Consider the following 17,508-nt stretch of genomic DNA (forward strand, 5'->3'; position numbering starts at 1 on the left):
AGCAGCCAATTGTATAAAACTCGGATAAGTTGTCCACAGGTTATATTTCGGCTAGTGAACACTTTTCAATGATTTGATTGGTTAGAAAAAATTATTGGATAAATATTGACCAATCGATAAACATTTCGGATAACTTTGACCAAACCAAAAAGATAACCGGTTTTATACAATTGGCTGCTGGACTCTTGATTTGAATAGAATCTGAAATTTGATCATTTTGATCAAATGTTTTTCTTAATGGCCCTTAAACCCTTATTGGCATCATACTATTAAAACTGCAGGGACAAGCCCAGCGATTAATCCAAGCTCCTTATAATGCTCCATGGGAGTCTAAAACACATCCGTAGCGAAACACAACAGTCTTGTGTCTAAAGTTCAGGCACACTAAATGTTTTGGCAAAACAATGTAGAAGGTATCATGTTTTAAACATAAAATTTGTAAGACCAATACTTTTGTATTCTAAATTGGCTTGTATTCGAAAGTATTGGAAAGTATACCATTTTAATACATTTTAAAACTTGTTTTGTGTTAAACCAATACTTTTATCATCTCTTTAAAAGTTTCAATTACATATCAAAAACAGCATTTTTCTATGACACTGTATTGCCTAAAATCATAAAGGACAAAAGAGTGCCTTTTTATGGCATTTACACGATTGTTCTTCTAACCCTCAGATATGACATACACCTCGTAGAAGCACGAAGTCTGGGGGTTAAAAAAGGCCTGATCAACGGCATATCGCTCGGGGTTGTATGGCTGATTATGATGTGTGCTTATGCTCTGGGCTTCTGGTACGGAGCCAAACTGACGAGAGATGAGCCCGAAAACTATTCTGTGGGAACCATGACCATTGTACGTATAATGCCAAGATGTTACAGTAAAATGGTTCCGTCTGCTTCTAATGAAAAATATCAGTTTACCAATGTTTACTATTGTTTAAATTATGTTGTTGTTTTTTAATTTTAAACATTTTAAATTTGATTAGAAAAAAGGCCTTTTGAACTTAAACAATTTGAATTAAACACAAGATAGATTCTCAACCCAGGCCTCTCCCTGTTTAACATATCTGTTTGCCATCTAATGTACATGATTCTATTTTAGGTGTTTTTTTCTGTTTTGATTGGTGCGTTTTCTCTTGGCAATGCCTTGCCTAATATCCAAAGTCTTGCCACGGCAAGAGGTGCTGCCTACACAGTCTACAACATCACAGCTTTGGTAAATAGACAATTGTTTATCAGTGATCTCTAACATTGAATTAATCTTGTTAAAAGTCTATTCATTTGTTCGGTCCACAATTAATAAAAAGCTTGGTTGGCGTTTCCATACCAACATTTTAAGGTGTGGTAAGGTAAGTGTTTTTTCTTTCTTGCTCCATAATTCCATCATCAAAAATCATAACAAAAATTATGACCACCAGAAAAATAAAAATAACTTTTGATCAGGAAACACCTAAAACTATTTATAAAATTGTGGCCTTATTCTAGCGATTGATGTAATTAGTATGAATAATATGTACAATTCTGGGGCTTGGCACAAGATGGATGTAACATGTTATGTCAGTCCTTGATTTACTAATGATAGATGTTCTTGTGTTGTTGAAGTGTCAGTGATAAGGATATTGTTATAATGGTATGCTACATGTATCACATTCAGGACCCTCCAATTGACAGCTATTCAACGGAAGGGAAGAAGCTTGAAGGTTTCCAAGGGAACATTGAAATACGCGGAGTGGAGTTTCGTTATCCCTCAAGGCCAGAGGTCAAGGTCAGTGTGTTGATTTAAGTTCAGAATCATATTTTTATCATTGTTTTATTTATGAATAAGTATGTGATAAACTTTCTCTTGGTTGATAGGAATTCCTGCTCGTGACTTATAATCAGCTCAGATTCAATGGCTTCATAGTCAATAATTGTATGGTACTTGACATGATGCATTAGAAGTGGCTTTAAGTGGCACTGGTTTGTCAGCAAGATTAGATTATTATTTAACCTTACAGATTCTCCATGGGGTGAACCTTGAAATCAAGCGTGGTCAAACGGTGGCACTTGTTGGGTCCAGCGGGTGTGGAAAGTCTACAATCGTACAGCTATTGCAGCGCTTTTATGATCCAGAAGCAGGGCAGGTAGGTTAAACTGTGCAATCACCAATAATTTGAACACAGCAACTGCATCAATAATGAAGTTGATCTCATTTTTTAATGCTGTGAGAGCACAGGAGGCAAGTGCTTCATGGGAAATTTACTTGCATGCTCTCCTTTGTTCACACTCAAATCAAATGAAAGTTGTACTTATATTTATGTTAGCAATGTTGTTAATTTTAACAAAGCTCTAAACAATTTGCCCCTTGATAGCTATTAAGTCCATGTCTCTGTGTTTTGTTTTGTAACAGTTATTGATAGATGGAGTTGACTTGAAGGACATAAACATACAGTGGTGGCGAGAACAGATCGGTATTGTTAGTCAAGAGCCAGTCCTCTTTGGCACAACCATTGCAGAAAATATCAGGTACGTGTATTTCTCTATGTCTTTTAAACATTCTTACTCTATTTTTTCTTCAAATTTTACAATTCCAGTAATAGATAAAATGTACTTTTTCAGAAAAAACTATCTTAATAAAAAATATTTTATTAACCATTCATACTGAATATTGAATTTAATTGGAAGGGTTTAACTTAAATGATATTTCATGAATCACTCAGGTCGAAAATATGAACACAAAATCCATAAAATTGACCAATTTTTACGAATGATTAAATAAGTGTGTGACAAACTTTAATACCTTGCAAAATTTAAACAATCGACAGGAGATTTACAAATTTAGTTAAATGTATGTATACACAGACAGATGGAAAGAAGTTCTTATTCGGAGCTCTTGTTGTAGATACGGGCGCCTGGGTGTCAGTCAGGAAGAGATTGAAGATGCTGCAAAAGAGGCCAATGCTCACAGCTTCATCTCGGAGCTGCCCGATGTAAGAGTTATAGATAATTTTGATCCATTTAAGTCATTACTGATCAAAGACCATTTTTGGGGACAATCTCTTTGCTAGATATCACTTCTCCTAGACCTTAAAAATGCTCATCTAAATCAGTTGTAAAAGGAGACTTGTATATGGAATATAAAAAATAAAAATAATTCTGACAAGAATGAAGCATTACCAGACAGAAAGTAAAGTTCATATTTACATGTAATTATCAACCAAGGAAGCGAAGCAAGACTATTTCGTTGAAGGTTTAGTTTGCTACATATATTTATGCAGCCTGCGAGGCTTATCAGATAAATAGGAATCACAGTGTATTTGGAAAAAAACGCCAAGTGTCTGCTCAATATATGAAGAACACCTTGACCTTGTTGGACAGTTGATCATGAACAGTATATGACCACTATTTAATTTAAAGTCAGTAGGGCAATGGGCTATAGTAGCCCCTTTTACTATGAGGTTTGTTTCTATTTATTAGGGTTAATTTTATCTATTGCCTTTGAAATATTGAAATAAGTTGGATAAAGCCCATTACATGTATTTTGTAGAAATATGAAACCCTAGTTGGTGAAAGAGGGGCCCAGTTATCAGGAGGACAGAAACAGAGAATCGCTATTGCACGAGCCCTTGTGCGTAACCCCAAAATACTTTTGCTGGATGAGGCAACATCTGCTCTTGACACAGAAAGTGAAGGAGTGGTGCAGGACGCCCTGGAAAAGGTGAGTGAGCATATATAAAACTCAATGTTTTGAGGCTCTGTTATTAAATATATGCATATGAAAAACTAATAAATCTTGAAACTATTCCGAGACGCTGTTGAAACCAGTAGTTATTTTTAAGAACTCTGTTGGAAAAATTGTTTAGAATTTGGTTGGAAAATATCTTTAAAAAAAGTGAGTTTAAACATTTTGTACATTATTAAATTTAGAGATATTAAAGCAAATTCATGCACTTTGTATACAAGCTTAAAACTGCCTTATATTGTAATATAAATATATTCTTGTGAACACCAAATTTTTCTCATGGCTACATAACTTCTGAAGTATTTGGTGCTTGATCTAAGTAATATATCATGATTTTACATAGAAATAAACAACCTCTTTATATATTGTAAAAACAACAATATTCTGTTAATTTCCTTGTTTTTAATTTTTTTAAAGGCAAGTCATGGAAGAACAACTATAGTGATTGCCCATCGCCTCTCCACCATCAAAACAGCTGACGCCATTGCTGGTTTTAAAGATGGCCTCATAGCAGAGAAAGGCACACATAGTGAACTCATGGCAAAGAGCGGCATCTACCAACAGCTAGTGACACGACAGGTGATATTTTGGGTGCATTTTTCTTAAGAAGTTACCCAGTTGTGTTGCTCAATTAACAACGCTTAATTCTGGTAGTTTTTAGCTTGTCCGATGCAAAATGTACTTATTTAAATTGTAATTTCTAGTATGTCTTGTATATACATACAACAAAAGATACATCTTCGCACTGTCTTTTAGAACCATCATTTACTCATTTTTTAAAATGATAATTTTTTTCTCGATCTTCATATTGGGAAAGCTCAATATTCATATCTGGACAGGTCGATCTTCATATCGGGACATCTCCATATTCATATCGGGACAACTCGATATTCATATCAAGACAGCTCGATCTTAATATTAGGATAGCTTGATCTTCTTTTCTTCATATCGGGACAGCTTGATATTCATATCAAGACAGCTCGATCTTAATATTAGGTTAGCTTGATCTTCTTTTCTTCATATCGGGACAGCTTGATATTCATATCGAGACAGCTTGATCTTCATATTGTTTATGTGTTTTTTCTTTCTTTTTTCAGAGCGCCAGGACGGCAGATGGTGAGAAATTCTTTCTTTTTTTAAATTGTCTGTCTTTAAGTAAAAATATTGAGATATTGGTAAATCCCTTACATCTGTGTATAACAGGAAAATTGGCACTCACGCAGGTGTTGGTACATATGTGTGCTTGCAATGCGCATAGATTATAATATGTAAAAATAATAAATTAATAAATAACTTTTGGGTTATGTCCCTTTGTCAATGCAGAAAATTTGATGCAAATTGCTTTCTCATAAGCTTGAAGATAAACTTCAATGACTCCCCTGTAATTTACTATGAATGTGACATTGTCTTGTTCAGCTGTTTATTTATGAGAATGTGTTTTTATTTATGAGAAATGAGTTTGTATTAATGAGAATGTGTGTTTATTTTACTTGCATTGCATTTGGATACGTAATCAGAACTGGGTAAACTTTATTTATGATTACTCTTGTTGTCATTATTGTGTTTTTTTTTCAGTGTCGTAAATATAACTTTTTTCATCTGATCCTCATGAAACTTGGTCAAATGTAATCACAATATTTTGTTGTAAAAATTCCTATTTATTGGTGTATATCCCAAATTTATATGCTAATTTCGGTGATTGTAAATTTGCTTTCATCTTTCATGTCTATTGTTTTATAAGTTAATGTTTTTTGTAAAAAATCAAGAGGAATTGTCATGGTCTTGGTGGAGTCATAACTGTGTTTTGGGAGCAGCATTGTTAAGGTGCAAGATATATATCTGTTTTTTAAATGAATATTGTTTGAATATTCAAATGAAAATTTGCACACAAGTTACCAGAGACAATGTCCTCATGTATAGCAATGCCCATAATAACTTAAACAAAGCAGCATTAAGTGTTTGCTCACACTCATTTCACAATCTTATTACTTTCATTTCTCCAACTTTAAACATACATTTTCCATCCATTTTCCTATTAAACTTGAATCTTACATTTCTCAAACTTTGAACATACATAGTCCAGTGTGTGTATACCATGTGATCAATTGCGTCATAAATGCTACGCCCGAAGGTAATATTTTGCTTCGAATGAAGACTTTAAACAAAGATAACTTCACAATTTTGTCACCATTTTAAATGAAACATAGTGCAGTCTACACCGCTTACGGAGTCACACCTTCGGTCTTTCACCAGAGTTTGATTGAGAGTTTAGTTTCTTAAAACACTTGGACAAACCTTTTCACAATACGGCCCTCTGGCATAGCACTGTCAAAACATTATTTTGGAAACAGGTTTGTGGAAGTGTTTGATGAATCTAATCACCTTATCAAACTCCTGTAATAAAATGAAGATGGGGCTCTTTAAGAGGCGTAGACTGCCCCTTGTACTATTTGAAATGGTGTAGTAAAAGAAAAGTTATCTTTGATTTATGTCTTTATTTTGAAGCAAAATGATGCCTTCCAACGTAGCATATATGAGGTATTTTATCACATAGTATACACACACTGTAGTCTATATTTCCCAAACTTTTAAATCACATCTTTTAACAAACATTTTACCAACTTTTAACTTACATTTCCAAAACTATAACTTACATTTTCCCCAAACTTTTAACATTCATTTTACTCATCTTTAAACATAATTTTTCTGCATTTGTTAACATCTACATTCACATTTTGCCAGATGATGAGGCTGAGCAATTTGAAAAGGCAGACAAAAAGAAAAGTATCCCAAATCTTCAGCGGCAGAAATCCGTGCACTTAACTCCTGTTCATGAAAAGAAAGCCTTGGAGTCTGGTGAGAAGGAGGCAGAAGATGGAGAAAAGGTGCATTTCTAGGGGATGTTATGTTTGTTCATTTGCAAGTATTGTCATAGTTTTTTTGCTGTTAGAGGTGTCATCGTTGGTGGTTTAAAACTTTAACCATGCCATATTAGACTCAGAAGACATAAAACTTCACACGTCATTGACAATACCCTGTTGTTCAGCAGTAACAATCTTGTCTGGCAATTCAGAGGTCACAAATCAGGGGGATCAGAAGATCCAATCTTGCTGTCACTCAAACTCAGTTTCTCTCATTATATTCTCTATTATGTTTCCTTGATTTTTTTTATTTAAATAATTTTTTCTTCATATTATGTTTTTGTTTGTTAATGAAGGACAATTTTTTTAAAATGTTTTATATTTAAATTCTTCATAACCATTGGTTGTAGGCCTCTAAAAGGACGCTCACAGTCTTCATGTTTTGGGGTATTTTTTTCAGGAAAAAGAGAAAGAAGAGGTAGATTCGTCATTGAAGCGAATCTTGACCATGAACTCCTCAGAGATTCCATTCATTCTGATTGGCTGCTTCGCCAGTCTTATCAATGGAGGAACCATGCCCGCTTTTGCCATCATATTTTCCGAAATCCTTGGGGTAACTTGCTTTTAAAGGCGGTGTATTAATTTAACATTAAACTCTTTTTTGAAAGAATATCATGTTTTTTCAGCTATTCAAAATAGACTTAAGGTGGAGTGCTTGTTTTCGTATAGACCGGTTTTGTCACAAATACACAATGCTTTTGTTTTGCAGGTGTTTTCTGAGCCTGATCTTGAAAAGCAGAAAAAAGATATTGTGCTGTACGCTATGTTGTTTGTTGGCCTCGGTGTGATAAGCTTTTTTGCATATCTATTGCAGGTAAGTGTCGGGTATGTGTGCATATTGTTTAGATATTGTAGAGTAGGATTGTATGTTAAAGTATTAAAATATTATTGTGTTCAATGCATTAGTGTTGAGATATTTCAATCTATAGGTAACCCAATCAAGTGTTCTTAAGATTTGGTTAAAAAACAAAAAATCCTGAATGTAACTACCCATTATACTGGTATGTTTGTCTGCATAGGAATCAGAAATTCATATGTTAAATGACTTGACCATTAAATAACATCATTATTGTGACACATGCAAAGCATGGCAAACAGATTGGGGTTACTTTATCTGCCAGCATTGTTGTCATTGAGGACGGCAGTTTCAGCAGTGTCAAACAGTTGTTTCCAATCGATTACTTTTGAACGACTTGTTGTTGTCCTTATACTTGGTATGAACATTTGTTATGGTCAGTAGATGACCCTTTTGATTTTTTGGTCAAGAGGTAAAAGGTCAATGTTTTATTAACTTTTGCTCTCCTGACAGGCAACACATTAAATATGCAGATTCCTGTTAACTTTTTATACCCGTACACATGTATAACAAGTGTGATAATTTTGATGTGATTTCATGAAAAAGCATTAAAAATGTAAGCACTTTATAGCAATGTTTAATGTATTTAGCTCCATTTATTTTAGAAAACATGTTTAATAAACTCAATCTTGGATGACCATTCATGTCATATCCTTTATCTACAGGACTGTTTCATCTCTACTAATAGACTTTTACATCTCTACTATAGAACTTGCATCTTTACTACAGTATGGTTACATCTCTGTTGTAGAACTGTTACACCTCTACTATAGAACTATTACAGTCTATTATATCTCCTCTTGCAGGGTTATATGTTTGGAAGATCTGGAGAATACTTGACCCTGCGACTGCGGTCCGCGTGCTTCAAGGCCCTGCTAAGACAGGAGATTGCCTACTTTGATGATCATAACAACAGTGTTGGTGCCCTGACCACTCGCCTGTCCACTGATGCTTCTCAAGTTCAGGGGGTATGTCATTTTATATCAATGTAAATCAGGAACATAGTGAGTGATATGGACAGACAACGCATGTCAATAAAATTGCAAAAGCAAAAAAAATGATTGTCCGTATATTGAAAAAACTGGAGAAAATGGAAAGGTTCAAAGTGAAATGGATTAAGGCCACTTAATCAGTTACGTTTGCATAACATCAAGATGAGTATAACTATGGTCCTTTTATCACACAATATAAATTGCGGCTTCTAAAAACTTTACAATTTGCCGGACGATTTTGACTTTGCCAGACCGATTTCAGTTACAGTAGATGGCTAAAAAATCGGTCTGAAAATTGTTCATTATATATGTATCCTATCTTGGAAATAAAACTAAGGAATAAATTATTAATTATAACACTAGCAAAGTTTTAAAGCTGCACTCTCACAGCTTGACCGATTTGACCATTTTTTTTGTTTCAGAATCAGCTGATTTATGCATCAATGCTTTCAATTTAGTCATATAAGATAAATCGCAATAGAACAGGTTTCAATTGTTGTGCTATTTTTTTGAATTTATTGAATGTAAATATTAAAACCTGCGGTCTGATGGTTTATCAGCAGTCTTATTTCACTGTTTTTCAGGCATTTTCGCAAAACTTGGCTCATTTCTAGACAATTTTTTTTATAAAGTTGTCAAAACGGTCAATCTGTACAAGTGCAGCTTTTACATTTAAACCATATATTGCAGGCCTCCGGTGTAAAGCTAGGTTCGACAATCATGGCCCTGTGCAGCGTTTTGACGGGAGTAATCATTGCATTTGTGTACAGTTGGAAACTGACTCTCCTCATTATTGCATTCTTGCCACTAGTCGTGATAGGAGGAGCACTGGAAATGCAGATGATGCAAGGTGCTGCTGGAAAAAATAAGGAAGCACTAGAGGCTGCTGGGAAGGTGGGTGATAATGTCACATTCTGTTTATGTTAATGTCACTTTCTTGCCTTGTATCCATACCTTACTAACGCTTATAAACTTGATGAATCTCTCTCTTTTTAAGGTGCTCAATGCTTTTCATTACTTATAACTTTAAATTATTTCTATTCTAAATATCGAAGATGCTTGAAAGATTTTTATTTTTTTAAACTAAATTTAGTTCAGCAGATTATCCTAATGCTTGCAGGTGGCCATAGAGTCAATTGAAAACATACGAACAGTAGCGTCACTGACACGAGAAGACATGTTTAGGAAAAAGTTTGGAGATGAACTAGACACCCCTTATCGAGGTGCCCTGAAGAAAGCCCATGTAATAGGGATTTCTTTCTCCATGTCGCAGGCGGCCATGTTTTTTGCATATGCAGCCTCATTCTGGCTGGGTGCTTACCTCATACAGAAATCAGAAGTTGATTATGTGGATGTTTTCAAGTATGTTTAAGTGACAATGTGTATAATTTAACTTGATAGACAAATAATTTACAGTAGTAACAATATCAGTTAAACCCTGTTGGCTCGAACTTGCTTGGCTAGATTTCCTTGTTGGCTCGAACTGGATCTAAAGGAACAATTTCTTTAAACTGAATGTAAGCATTCCCACTTGGCTCAAACTCCCGGAGGCTCAAGCTATTTTCGCCGGTCCCTTGGAGTTTGAGCCAACTAGGTTTGACTGCAGCATGAATTAACATTGTTTACAAAAAAAAATGTTTTATGCAAAAGTGGCACATTTCTTGTAAAACAATATATAAAGCAGTTTTTAATTTGCTATTTGTTTTTCTTTGAAACAATATTAATGATATGCAAATGCTTTTCATATAGAGCCTTCTCAGCTATTATATTCGGAGGTATGGCAATTGGAAATGCAAGCTCATTTGCACCCGATGCTGGGAAAGCAGAGGCGTCTGCCAAAGAGATATTTCGACTTCTCGATAAAAGACCAGAAATTGACTCTGAGAGCACAGAAGGACAAGAACTAACTCAGGTATGTTAAACAAAATTGTTTATGAACCAAAGATGTGTTAAGTTTGTTTTATTTCAAGAATGTGCTTTTTTATCACTTTCAGAAAAGTTGTATTACTGAATCATGACATTGAATGACAAGTAAATCGTCTGTAGATGATAATGACAAGTTCAGTTTCATTTTGCAGATAATCAAGGTATCAAATTGTTCTCTTTGATTTCCAGTACAACAGCAACATCCAGTTTACAAACGTAACCTTTCGGTACCCAACGCGTCCGGACACCCAGGTTCTACAGGGGCTGAATCTTGATGTTGGGCAGGGACAAACTGTGGCCCTCGTTGGAAGTTCCGGATGCGGGAAATCAACTACTGTGCAGCTCACTGAGCGTTTCTATGAACCTGAGGGGGGCTCTGTGGTATGATTTTTTGCTTCTGTGTTTTAGAAAAGTAGAAGACAAAGTATTGTCAGTCTTAACAATGTTATCATTAACTTGAACCTGGGTCACATCTAAAAATAGTAGAAGATACAGTCGAAACCCCATTGGCTGGAACTCCCAGGGATTGGCAAAAATGCCTCAAGCCTCAGAATATTTGAACCAAGCGGGATTGTTAACCTTCAGTTTAAAGAAATCGGTCCTCTACATCAAGCTCGAGTCAATGCGGAATTCGAGTCAATGCGGAATTCGAGCCAAGTGAATTCGAGCCAAGTGAATTCGAGCCAACGGGGTTCGATTGTATTCAATTAACACATGGTACATTATGTTGCCTGTGATAATACGCACATGTAAAGCAAGGCCAGTAACTTTGACCTTTATGATTATAAAGCTTTGGCACTCACTGAAACAACAGCTCTTTTGTTAAATGTTGAATTTGGCATTTTCATTTTATAAAATAAATGCCCATATCTCTTGACCTACTTATCCATTTTGGCCCACAATCAAACGTGAATGTGATCTAATGGTCAAACATGTTCTTTCTAAATATGATTAGGAATGATGAATAAATGAACATGCTAGAGTGTTCTCAGTGTTAAATATGGCATATTTTATAAATCAAGGGTAATAACTCTTGACCTATAGATCAGATTTTGCCCATACTCAAAACTTGGAACTTGTTCAGAAATGTGGTTGCTAGAGGGGTTATAACCACCACAATTGTATTTATGTGAATTTTATGTTGAATTTTTTTCAGTGTCTTGATGGCCACAACCTAACAGACCTGAATCTACAGTGGTTACGGTCTCAGATTGGAATCGTGTCTCAGGAACCAACATTGTTTGACCGGACGATCGCACAGAATATTGCGTATGGTGACAATAATCGAGATATTCCAATGGACGAAATCATTGCTGCGGCAAGAAAGGCCAACATCCACGACTTTATTGCCAGTTTACCCGATGTAAGAGAAATGCTTTTCATATTTATCACAATTGTCATGGTGTCAGATTTTATTGTTCTTATATAAAAAAAAACTTTTTTTTATAATATGTATAATAATGATATCATTATAAGGGTTATCAAAACCTTACAAAACTCTCTTACTGGCTATTGTTATATTGGACTGAGGGAACAAGCACATGATGCATATTATGTTTTGCCTGTGTAAATCATTTTGCTTACAGTGTTATTCAAAGGGCTACAATACAAACACAGGCGAGAAGAGAGCTCAGCTATCTTGAGGTGAAAAATAGCAGGTGGAAATTGCATGAGCATTTACAGGTTATAACCACAAACTTAGTTTTTTTCTTCTTTAAAACTAAGTGAAGTATTTCTCTAATCTTTTACCGGCAGGGATACGATACAAATGTGGGTGAAAAAGGTGCCCAGCTATCCGGAGGTCAAAAGCAGCGTGTCGCTATTGCACGAGCCCTCGTGCGTAACCCTAAAATTCTTCTGTTGGATGAGGCCACATCTGCTCTTGACACAGAAAGTGAAAAGGTAGTTTACATTGTTATTCGATAGACCAATATTCCTCTGGTAAATTTTGGGATTAGTACAATAGGGATTACTGTAATCCATTATGATAAAAACGTCAGCAAAATTTATGTCTGTTTAATTTGATTTTGACATTTGCAACTTTTAAAAAAAAAATTCTTATCTGTTAAATGTATCATTCTCCAAATACATCAGACAATACAGCAACTATTCTTGCGATTAGTCAGTGACAGTTATGATCTTATTACAAATCAATTTCCAGATTGTCCAAGAGGCCTTGGATCGTGCGCGTGAAGGTCGCACATGCATAACCATTGCCCATCGTCTTTCCACCATCCAAAATGCGGACAAAATCTGCGTGATCCGGCATGGCGTTGTAACGGAGCAGGGCCGTCATAATGAGCTCATGCAGAAACAGGGATTCTACCACAAACTGAACATGGCTCAGGCCAGAAAGAAATAGTCCCTGTGTCTTAAAATTGTGATAGAACAAACTGAAGAAGTTGTCCTGGAGCATACTGGTATTCATTTATCTTTACAAGCTGAAAATGGCTATGGCTATAAGGAACAGTCCTAGAGTCATAAAACTGTAAAAGTGAAGAAATAGATTGTGAGGGAAATTAATTTCTCTTCATAATCAGAAGATAGCTCCACCTAAAGAAATAGTCTAGCTGGACAAAAAACTACTGTACCCATTCCTCTGATACATTGAGCATTTTAAATGTTTGATCAATTTTATACATTTTTACAATGTGTCTTACATTTATTCGATGTGTCTTGTTATATGAAAACGGTGATGATAGCTATTGTGTTTAATATGTCCTATTTTGCCCTTTTACAAATTGTTGTGACATCTCGTCAAGGTGCATATGATAACTAACAATTAACAAGCACAAAGACAAAATTTTGCATGATCAAGAATTTTCTTTGTTATATTGTGCTAGAATAACTTATCAAATTGGAAGTTTTTGTAACCAAATTCTAATAGATATATCTTCTGAACAATTTGCTTTTAAATAAGTATTTTTGCTACTCAAAATGATAAATGGTAATTTGAAAATATGATCTTATGATAAGTTTGTTTAGAAGACAAGACATATAACCTTGAAGCTGCTAGAAACAGTAGCCAAGGTTTGTTTCATTTACATATCAAACTACCGTATCTGTAGCACTTGTTTGTGTCTGTTTTTGGCCAAATGCTAAGCTGTTAAGTATGGTTTATTTCTTATAAATTACCAAAGAAGCATTACCAGTGCGCTCTGGCCCTATAATTAGCATTGCCAATTAATTTATTTTTCTTCATTGTTTTTAGAGTTATCTTTTTTACTATTTTGGGTGAGTTATCTTTCTTTGTTCTTTTTGTGTTGTCTTGCCTTGTCAATATAGTTATTATTTATAAATTATCTTTCTCGTTTCTTTACTCATATTCAACGTGAACATATATTTTCAATCATAGGACTGTTAGTGCACCATATTTACATGTACAAGTTCCTTTTTTGGTACATTGTCTTAGTGTCAATGAATTAACAAGTAACATTTTAGGCTAAGTCAGGAGTGCCTCTGGGCATATTAGTGGTCAATATTATATTTTGTCCAATGAGAAGGCACTATTTTTCAAGTTTTCCAATACATTTATTTCAGTAAATCAGCAGTTATTTACTTTTATCAGTTGAAGTAGTAGATGTAAACAGTGGCTGGCCCAGTTAGTGGTAGTTCACACAATAAAATGTAGACCTTGAAATGACCCAAAGATGATAGTATCTACTTACACAAAATAAATGGCTATGTAACTATGTGACAATATATTTTTGTATGTACATACTAATAATCTTTAACCTTTACCTCGAAGCATTAGTTTTGATTTTTTGCACATGGAAGGGGCTCAGTTTTGTCAGATCTGCTTTTTGTCATTGTTGATTTTAGTCAATTTCAGGAGTATATTTTGTGATTCTTAATTGGTTTTGGTTCAATTACCAGGTTCAAAATTTCCAATGCCATTCTTAAGGCATAAATGGTCAATTGAATATTTTGCCAGACTTTATAGAGAAAATGTAATCTACAGTAGTGAGAAGTAAAATTATCGTGTAATTTGGACTGTAAACTCTTATGTTAAACATGCATATATTACAAACTTGGTAACGTAAGATCAAGGGGACCAAATGTGACAATTTCCTTGGACTAAATTCCATGCCATCTAGTAATTTTTTAAAGTCTGGGAAAGATTTTCCTGTTCAAATGAATGTCACTTTCTAAAATAAGTGGTTTTACAATTTGAAAGCTTAATGCGCTATATATAGGTTTTTATCTTTTTGAATGTTTATTTATGGTGTTGAAGTTTTGTGTATATTACTTTGTATATACATACATATTGCCCTGTACTTGTGCACATCTTTTTAAACTGTAAAGTTTATGTATGTTTGTTGACAATGTTTGAAATAGAGTAGATCTGTTTGATACTAAAAAAAACACCCTAAATCATACAAAACATTGTGAGCTTAATTAACAAGAGTGCTAATATTTTTTATATATCATATATTATGTTTTCCATTTGTTTAATCTGCCTTATACCAGTTATTGTATTAATTAAAATGAATTATGTTGTGCTTTAAAATTTTAACTATACTTGTTAGGGAATCCATTTCACCTTTATTTGAACAAATCCTCACTGGCAATATGCTAGGCCCCTGATCTTAAAATCTGTATAAGATTGATAATGTATGCTTATCTTAAGAATGAATTAAAGTGTCCTTCATACTAAGAAAAAGCCTTTAAATGACAGTCACTGTACCAATAATTCATCCACTTTCGAAAATTGTCGTTATTTGAAAAAAGAAAAAAAAAACACTTAAATTATTTTTTTCTATTTTCTACAAAATTGAATATGTTGCTCTGTTTAAATAGTATATTTGGGTGATATCTTTACCATTATGTTGAGTGGTAAAAGACAATTATAAATCCACGGCAGTCAGAGATGTGGCACAACCAGGTGAAATTTTCAATATTGCTGAGAAATTGATCATTTCAGTTATTTCTATTTTGAAGCTTTATGTAAACACAACCTATCATTTGCATGAAAAACAATCATTTTGAAAATGCCAAAGAAGGGATTTCAAAGGAGGACGAATCTTAGTTAGGGGTGAAAAAGTAGTTCCTAACCAGCATCGTATTTTTAACCCTGTATTCATTATCACACGGCATTGTCAAGTCATCTGAGCATTGTTTGTAGTTTTGTACGTTTTGTTGAATAAAATATCCAACAGAATCTTTACTGCGTTATATAACCAAGACTAGAAAATATGTTGAATTCTAATGTGCGATAAATGTCCTGTTTGATGCACATGCTCCAAAAGAATCACAGGAAGTCTTTTCATGGGTCTATTATCTTATTCTGCGACTTAAAGAATGCACACCCTAACTACTTAAATATAATGCATTTTGTTCTAACAAAAAGCATAACATCGAAAAGTATGACATTGATGCCATTTGTTTATGGCACTCTTGCTTGGGCTGCTGACATCTTGCATTTAAAACCATACACTATCGTGTAATTTAGGTTACAAACCACCTACATTGATAACGGAGTGAAACATTTCCATTTTTGTCGAAAGTTGTTTATTGATATGTTGAAGCCACTTGTTCAGCAGACAATTTTTGTAGAGCCAGTGGTTTTCACAAGGGCACTTCTGTGTCTGTGCGTGCATCCCTTCATCCTTACTGAGCCTTGTCCTGGCTGTATCTTGACCATGCATTTTTACTGGGTACGATTTTAAAAAAAACTTGCCATGAAGGTTCACCATGATGAGGAGGCGTGTTGTGCACAAGACCCAGATCTGTACTTCAAAGGTCAAGGTAACCGTATTAAAGAGGTCAACCTTTAAAATGATCCTTGTCCGGGTTTGTATCTTGACCATGAATTGCAGGATTTTCAAAGAAACTTGCTGTATCTCAAAAGTCAATTTCATGTTAAGAGGTCAAAGTTTGGAAAGCTTACTGCTGATAGTACTGTCTTTTGTCCACTTTGGGCCATCTCTTAACCAATCATTATAGGATTTCCTGGAAACTTGACATGACAATTCATCAAGCGAAGACAGCATGTTGTGCACAAAACACAGGTCTGTTCCTCAAAGGTAGAGGTCACGCTTAGTGGTCAAAGGTTGAAATGATCCTTGTTCGGGCTGTGTCTTGGCTGAGCATTACAGGATTTAAAAAAAAACAAAACTTGTCATGAAGATTGACAACTCGGCAAACCTCGTTACAGGCTTATACGCGTGGCCTCGGGTCGGATTTTTTTAATCCTTTCTGGAAACACATGATAGATACTTATAGTCTGTGTCAAAGGTTTATTCAACAGGTTTCACATGTCACCATTTGGCATCTAGTATTGATTTACACAGCAGGGGGTGTATTCAGCATTGTTGCAGCAGGTGCCTACAGCTGATTGGTCAGTTGCAGGCTTTCAATCCTACCTATCATCTCAATGATGGGTAATTGTGACAACTTTTGTGGGCATTTGATATTTATGATTCAAAACATGACTGATCATTGAATTTAGCAGATTTTAAACAATTTGCAGTATAGGAATTTTTTCTGATTTAGCGTGAAGGGTTGTTAAAAAGAAACGTGCCTGGAGCGTCTATTAAGACATTTTCTTGATTGGGTAGCCCTGAAAACAATTAATGAGGCTGAAGGCTGTTATGAACAATTTTTGAATTGTTGAAAAAAAGTTAATGTCATTGTTATAGCCTTGGTGGTGTTGTGCTTAAACTTTAACCTCGACAATATTGCAAAAGCATTTAAAAATATTTGCATCAAGCTCAAAACGCCATGTTGCCAGTGACACAGGTGACAAGGTCGTTGACTCTGGCTTTAACAAATGTTGTTCTATACCCCTTAATTGCCTGAACGCCATATGTTACCAGTGACATATGCGCATGTGTAGCAAGGCCCTAAACTTTGAATTGAATACTAGTTGATGTTTGCCTCTTGTTTCTCTTGTAAAAACAACAACACAATATTAAGCATTTGTTTGAGCTGCTCTCGTTTTAATGATCTAGTGATTTTTTATAAAACATAGAATTTCACAAAATTGCAGCCCTATGGGTAGTAATAGACTTGGAAATGTTGTCGTGTGATATTGAAGGCAGACATATATGGGACTCAGGACAGCTGTAGATAGTCCTGAGAGGTGTGGTT

General features: G+C 34.8%; 1 protein-coding gene across 4 annotated transcripts in view; it reads left to right on the plus strand.

Moving 5' to 3' along the window:
* LOC128226240 (ATP-dependent translocase ABCB1-like) overlaps nucleotides 1-15,577 on the plus strand; it is a 37,033-nt gene extending 21,456 nt beyond the window's left edge. For all 4 annotated transcript variants that reach the window (XM_052936153.1, XM_052936360.1, XM_052936289.1 and 1 more), the window contains exons 8-27: nucleotides 676-853; nucleotides 1,103-1,216; nucleotides 1,655-1,765; nucleotides 1,998-2,123; nucleotides 2,390-2,505; nucleotides 2,882-2,969; nucleotides 3,527-3,697; nucleotides 4,139-4,300; nucleotides 4,819-4,837; nucleotides 6,464-6,606; nucleotides 7,043-7,195; nucleotides 7,352-7,456; nucleotides 8,305-8,466; nucleotides 9,181-9,384; nucleotides 9,611-9,852; nucleotides 10,240-10,402; nucleotides 10,606-10,797; nucleotides 11,573-11,779; nucleotides 12,172-12,318; nucleotides 12,578-15,577. In XM_052936153.1, coding sequence (XP_052792113.1) covers nucleotides 676-853; nucleotides 1,103-1,216; nucleotides 1,655-1,765; nucleotides 1,998-2,123; nucleotides 2,390-2,505; nucleotides 2,882-2,969; nucleotides 3,527-3,697; nucleotides 4,139-4,300; nucleotides 4,819-4,837; nucleotides 6,464-6,606; nucleotides 7,043-7,195; nucleotides 7,352-7,456; nucleotides 8,305-8,466; nucleotides 9,181-9,384; nucleotides 9,611-9,852; nucleotides 10,240-10,402; nucleotides 10,606-10,797; nucleotides 11,573-11,779; nucleotides 12,172-12,318; nucleotides 12,578-12,778 — 3,004 coding nt within the window. In that variant the 3' untranslated portion in view covers nucleotides 12,779-15,577. The remainder of the gene's footprint in view (nucleotides 1-675; nucleotides 854-1,102; nucleotides 1,217-1,654; nucleotides 1,766-1,997; nucleotides 2,124-2,389; nucleotides 2,506-2,881; nucleotides 2,970-3,526; nucleotides 3,698-4,138; nucleotides 4,301-4,818; nucleotides 4,838-6,463; nucleotides 6,607-7,042; nucleotides 7,196-7,351; nucleotides 7,457-8,304; nucleotides 8,467-9,180; nucleotides 9,385-9,610; nucleotides 9,853-10,239; nucleotides 10,403-10,605; nucleotides 10,798-11,572; nucleotides 11,780-12,171; nucleotides 12,319-12,577) is intronic.
* The last annotated feature ends 1,931 nt before the right edge of the window (nucleotides 15,578-17,508 follow it).

The sequence above is a fragment of the Mya arenaria genome, chromosome 1 (assembly GCF_026914265.1).
Source record: "Mya arenaria isolate MELC-2E11 chromosome 1, ASM2691426v1".
NCBI classification, from domain to species: Eukaryota; Metazoa; Mollusca; class Bivalvia; order Myida; family Myidae; genus Mya; species Mya arenaria.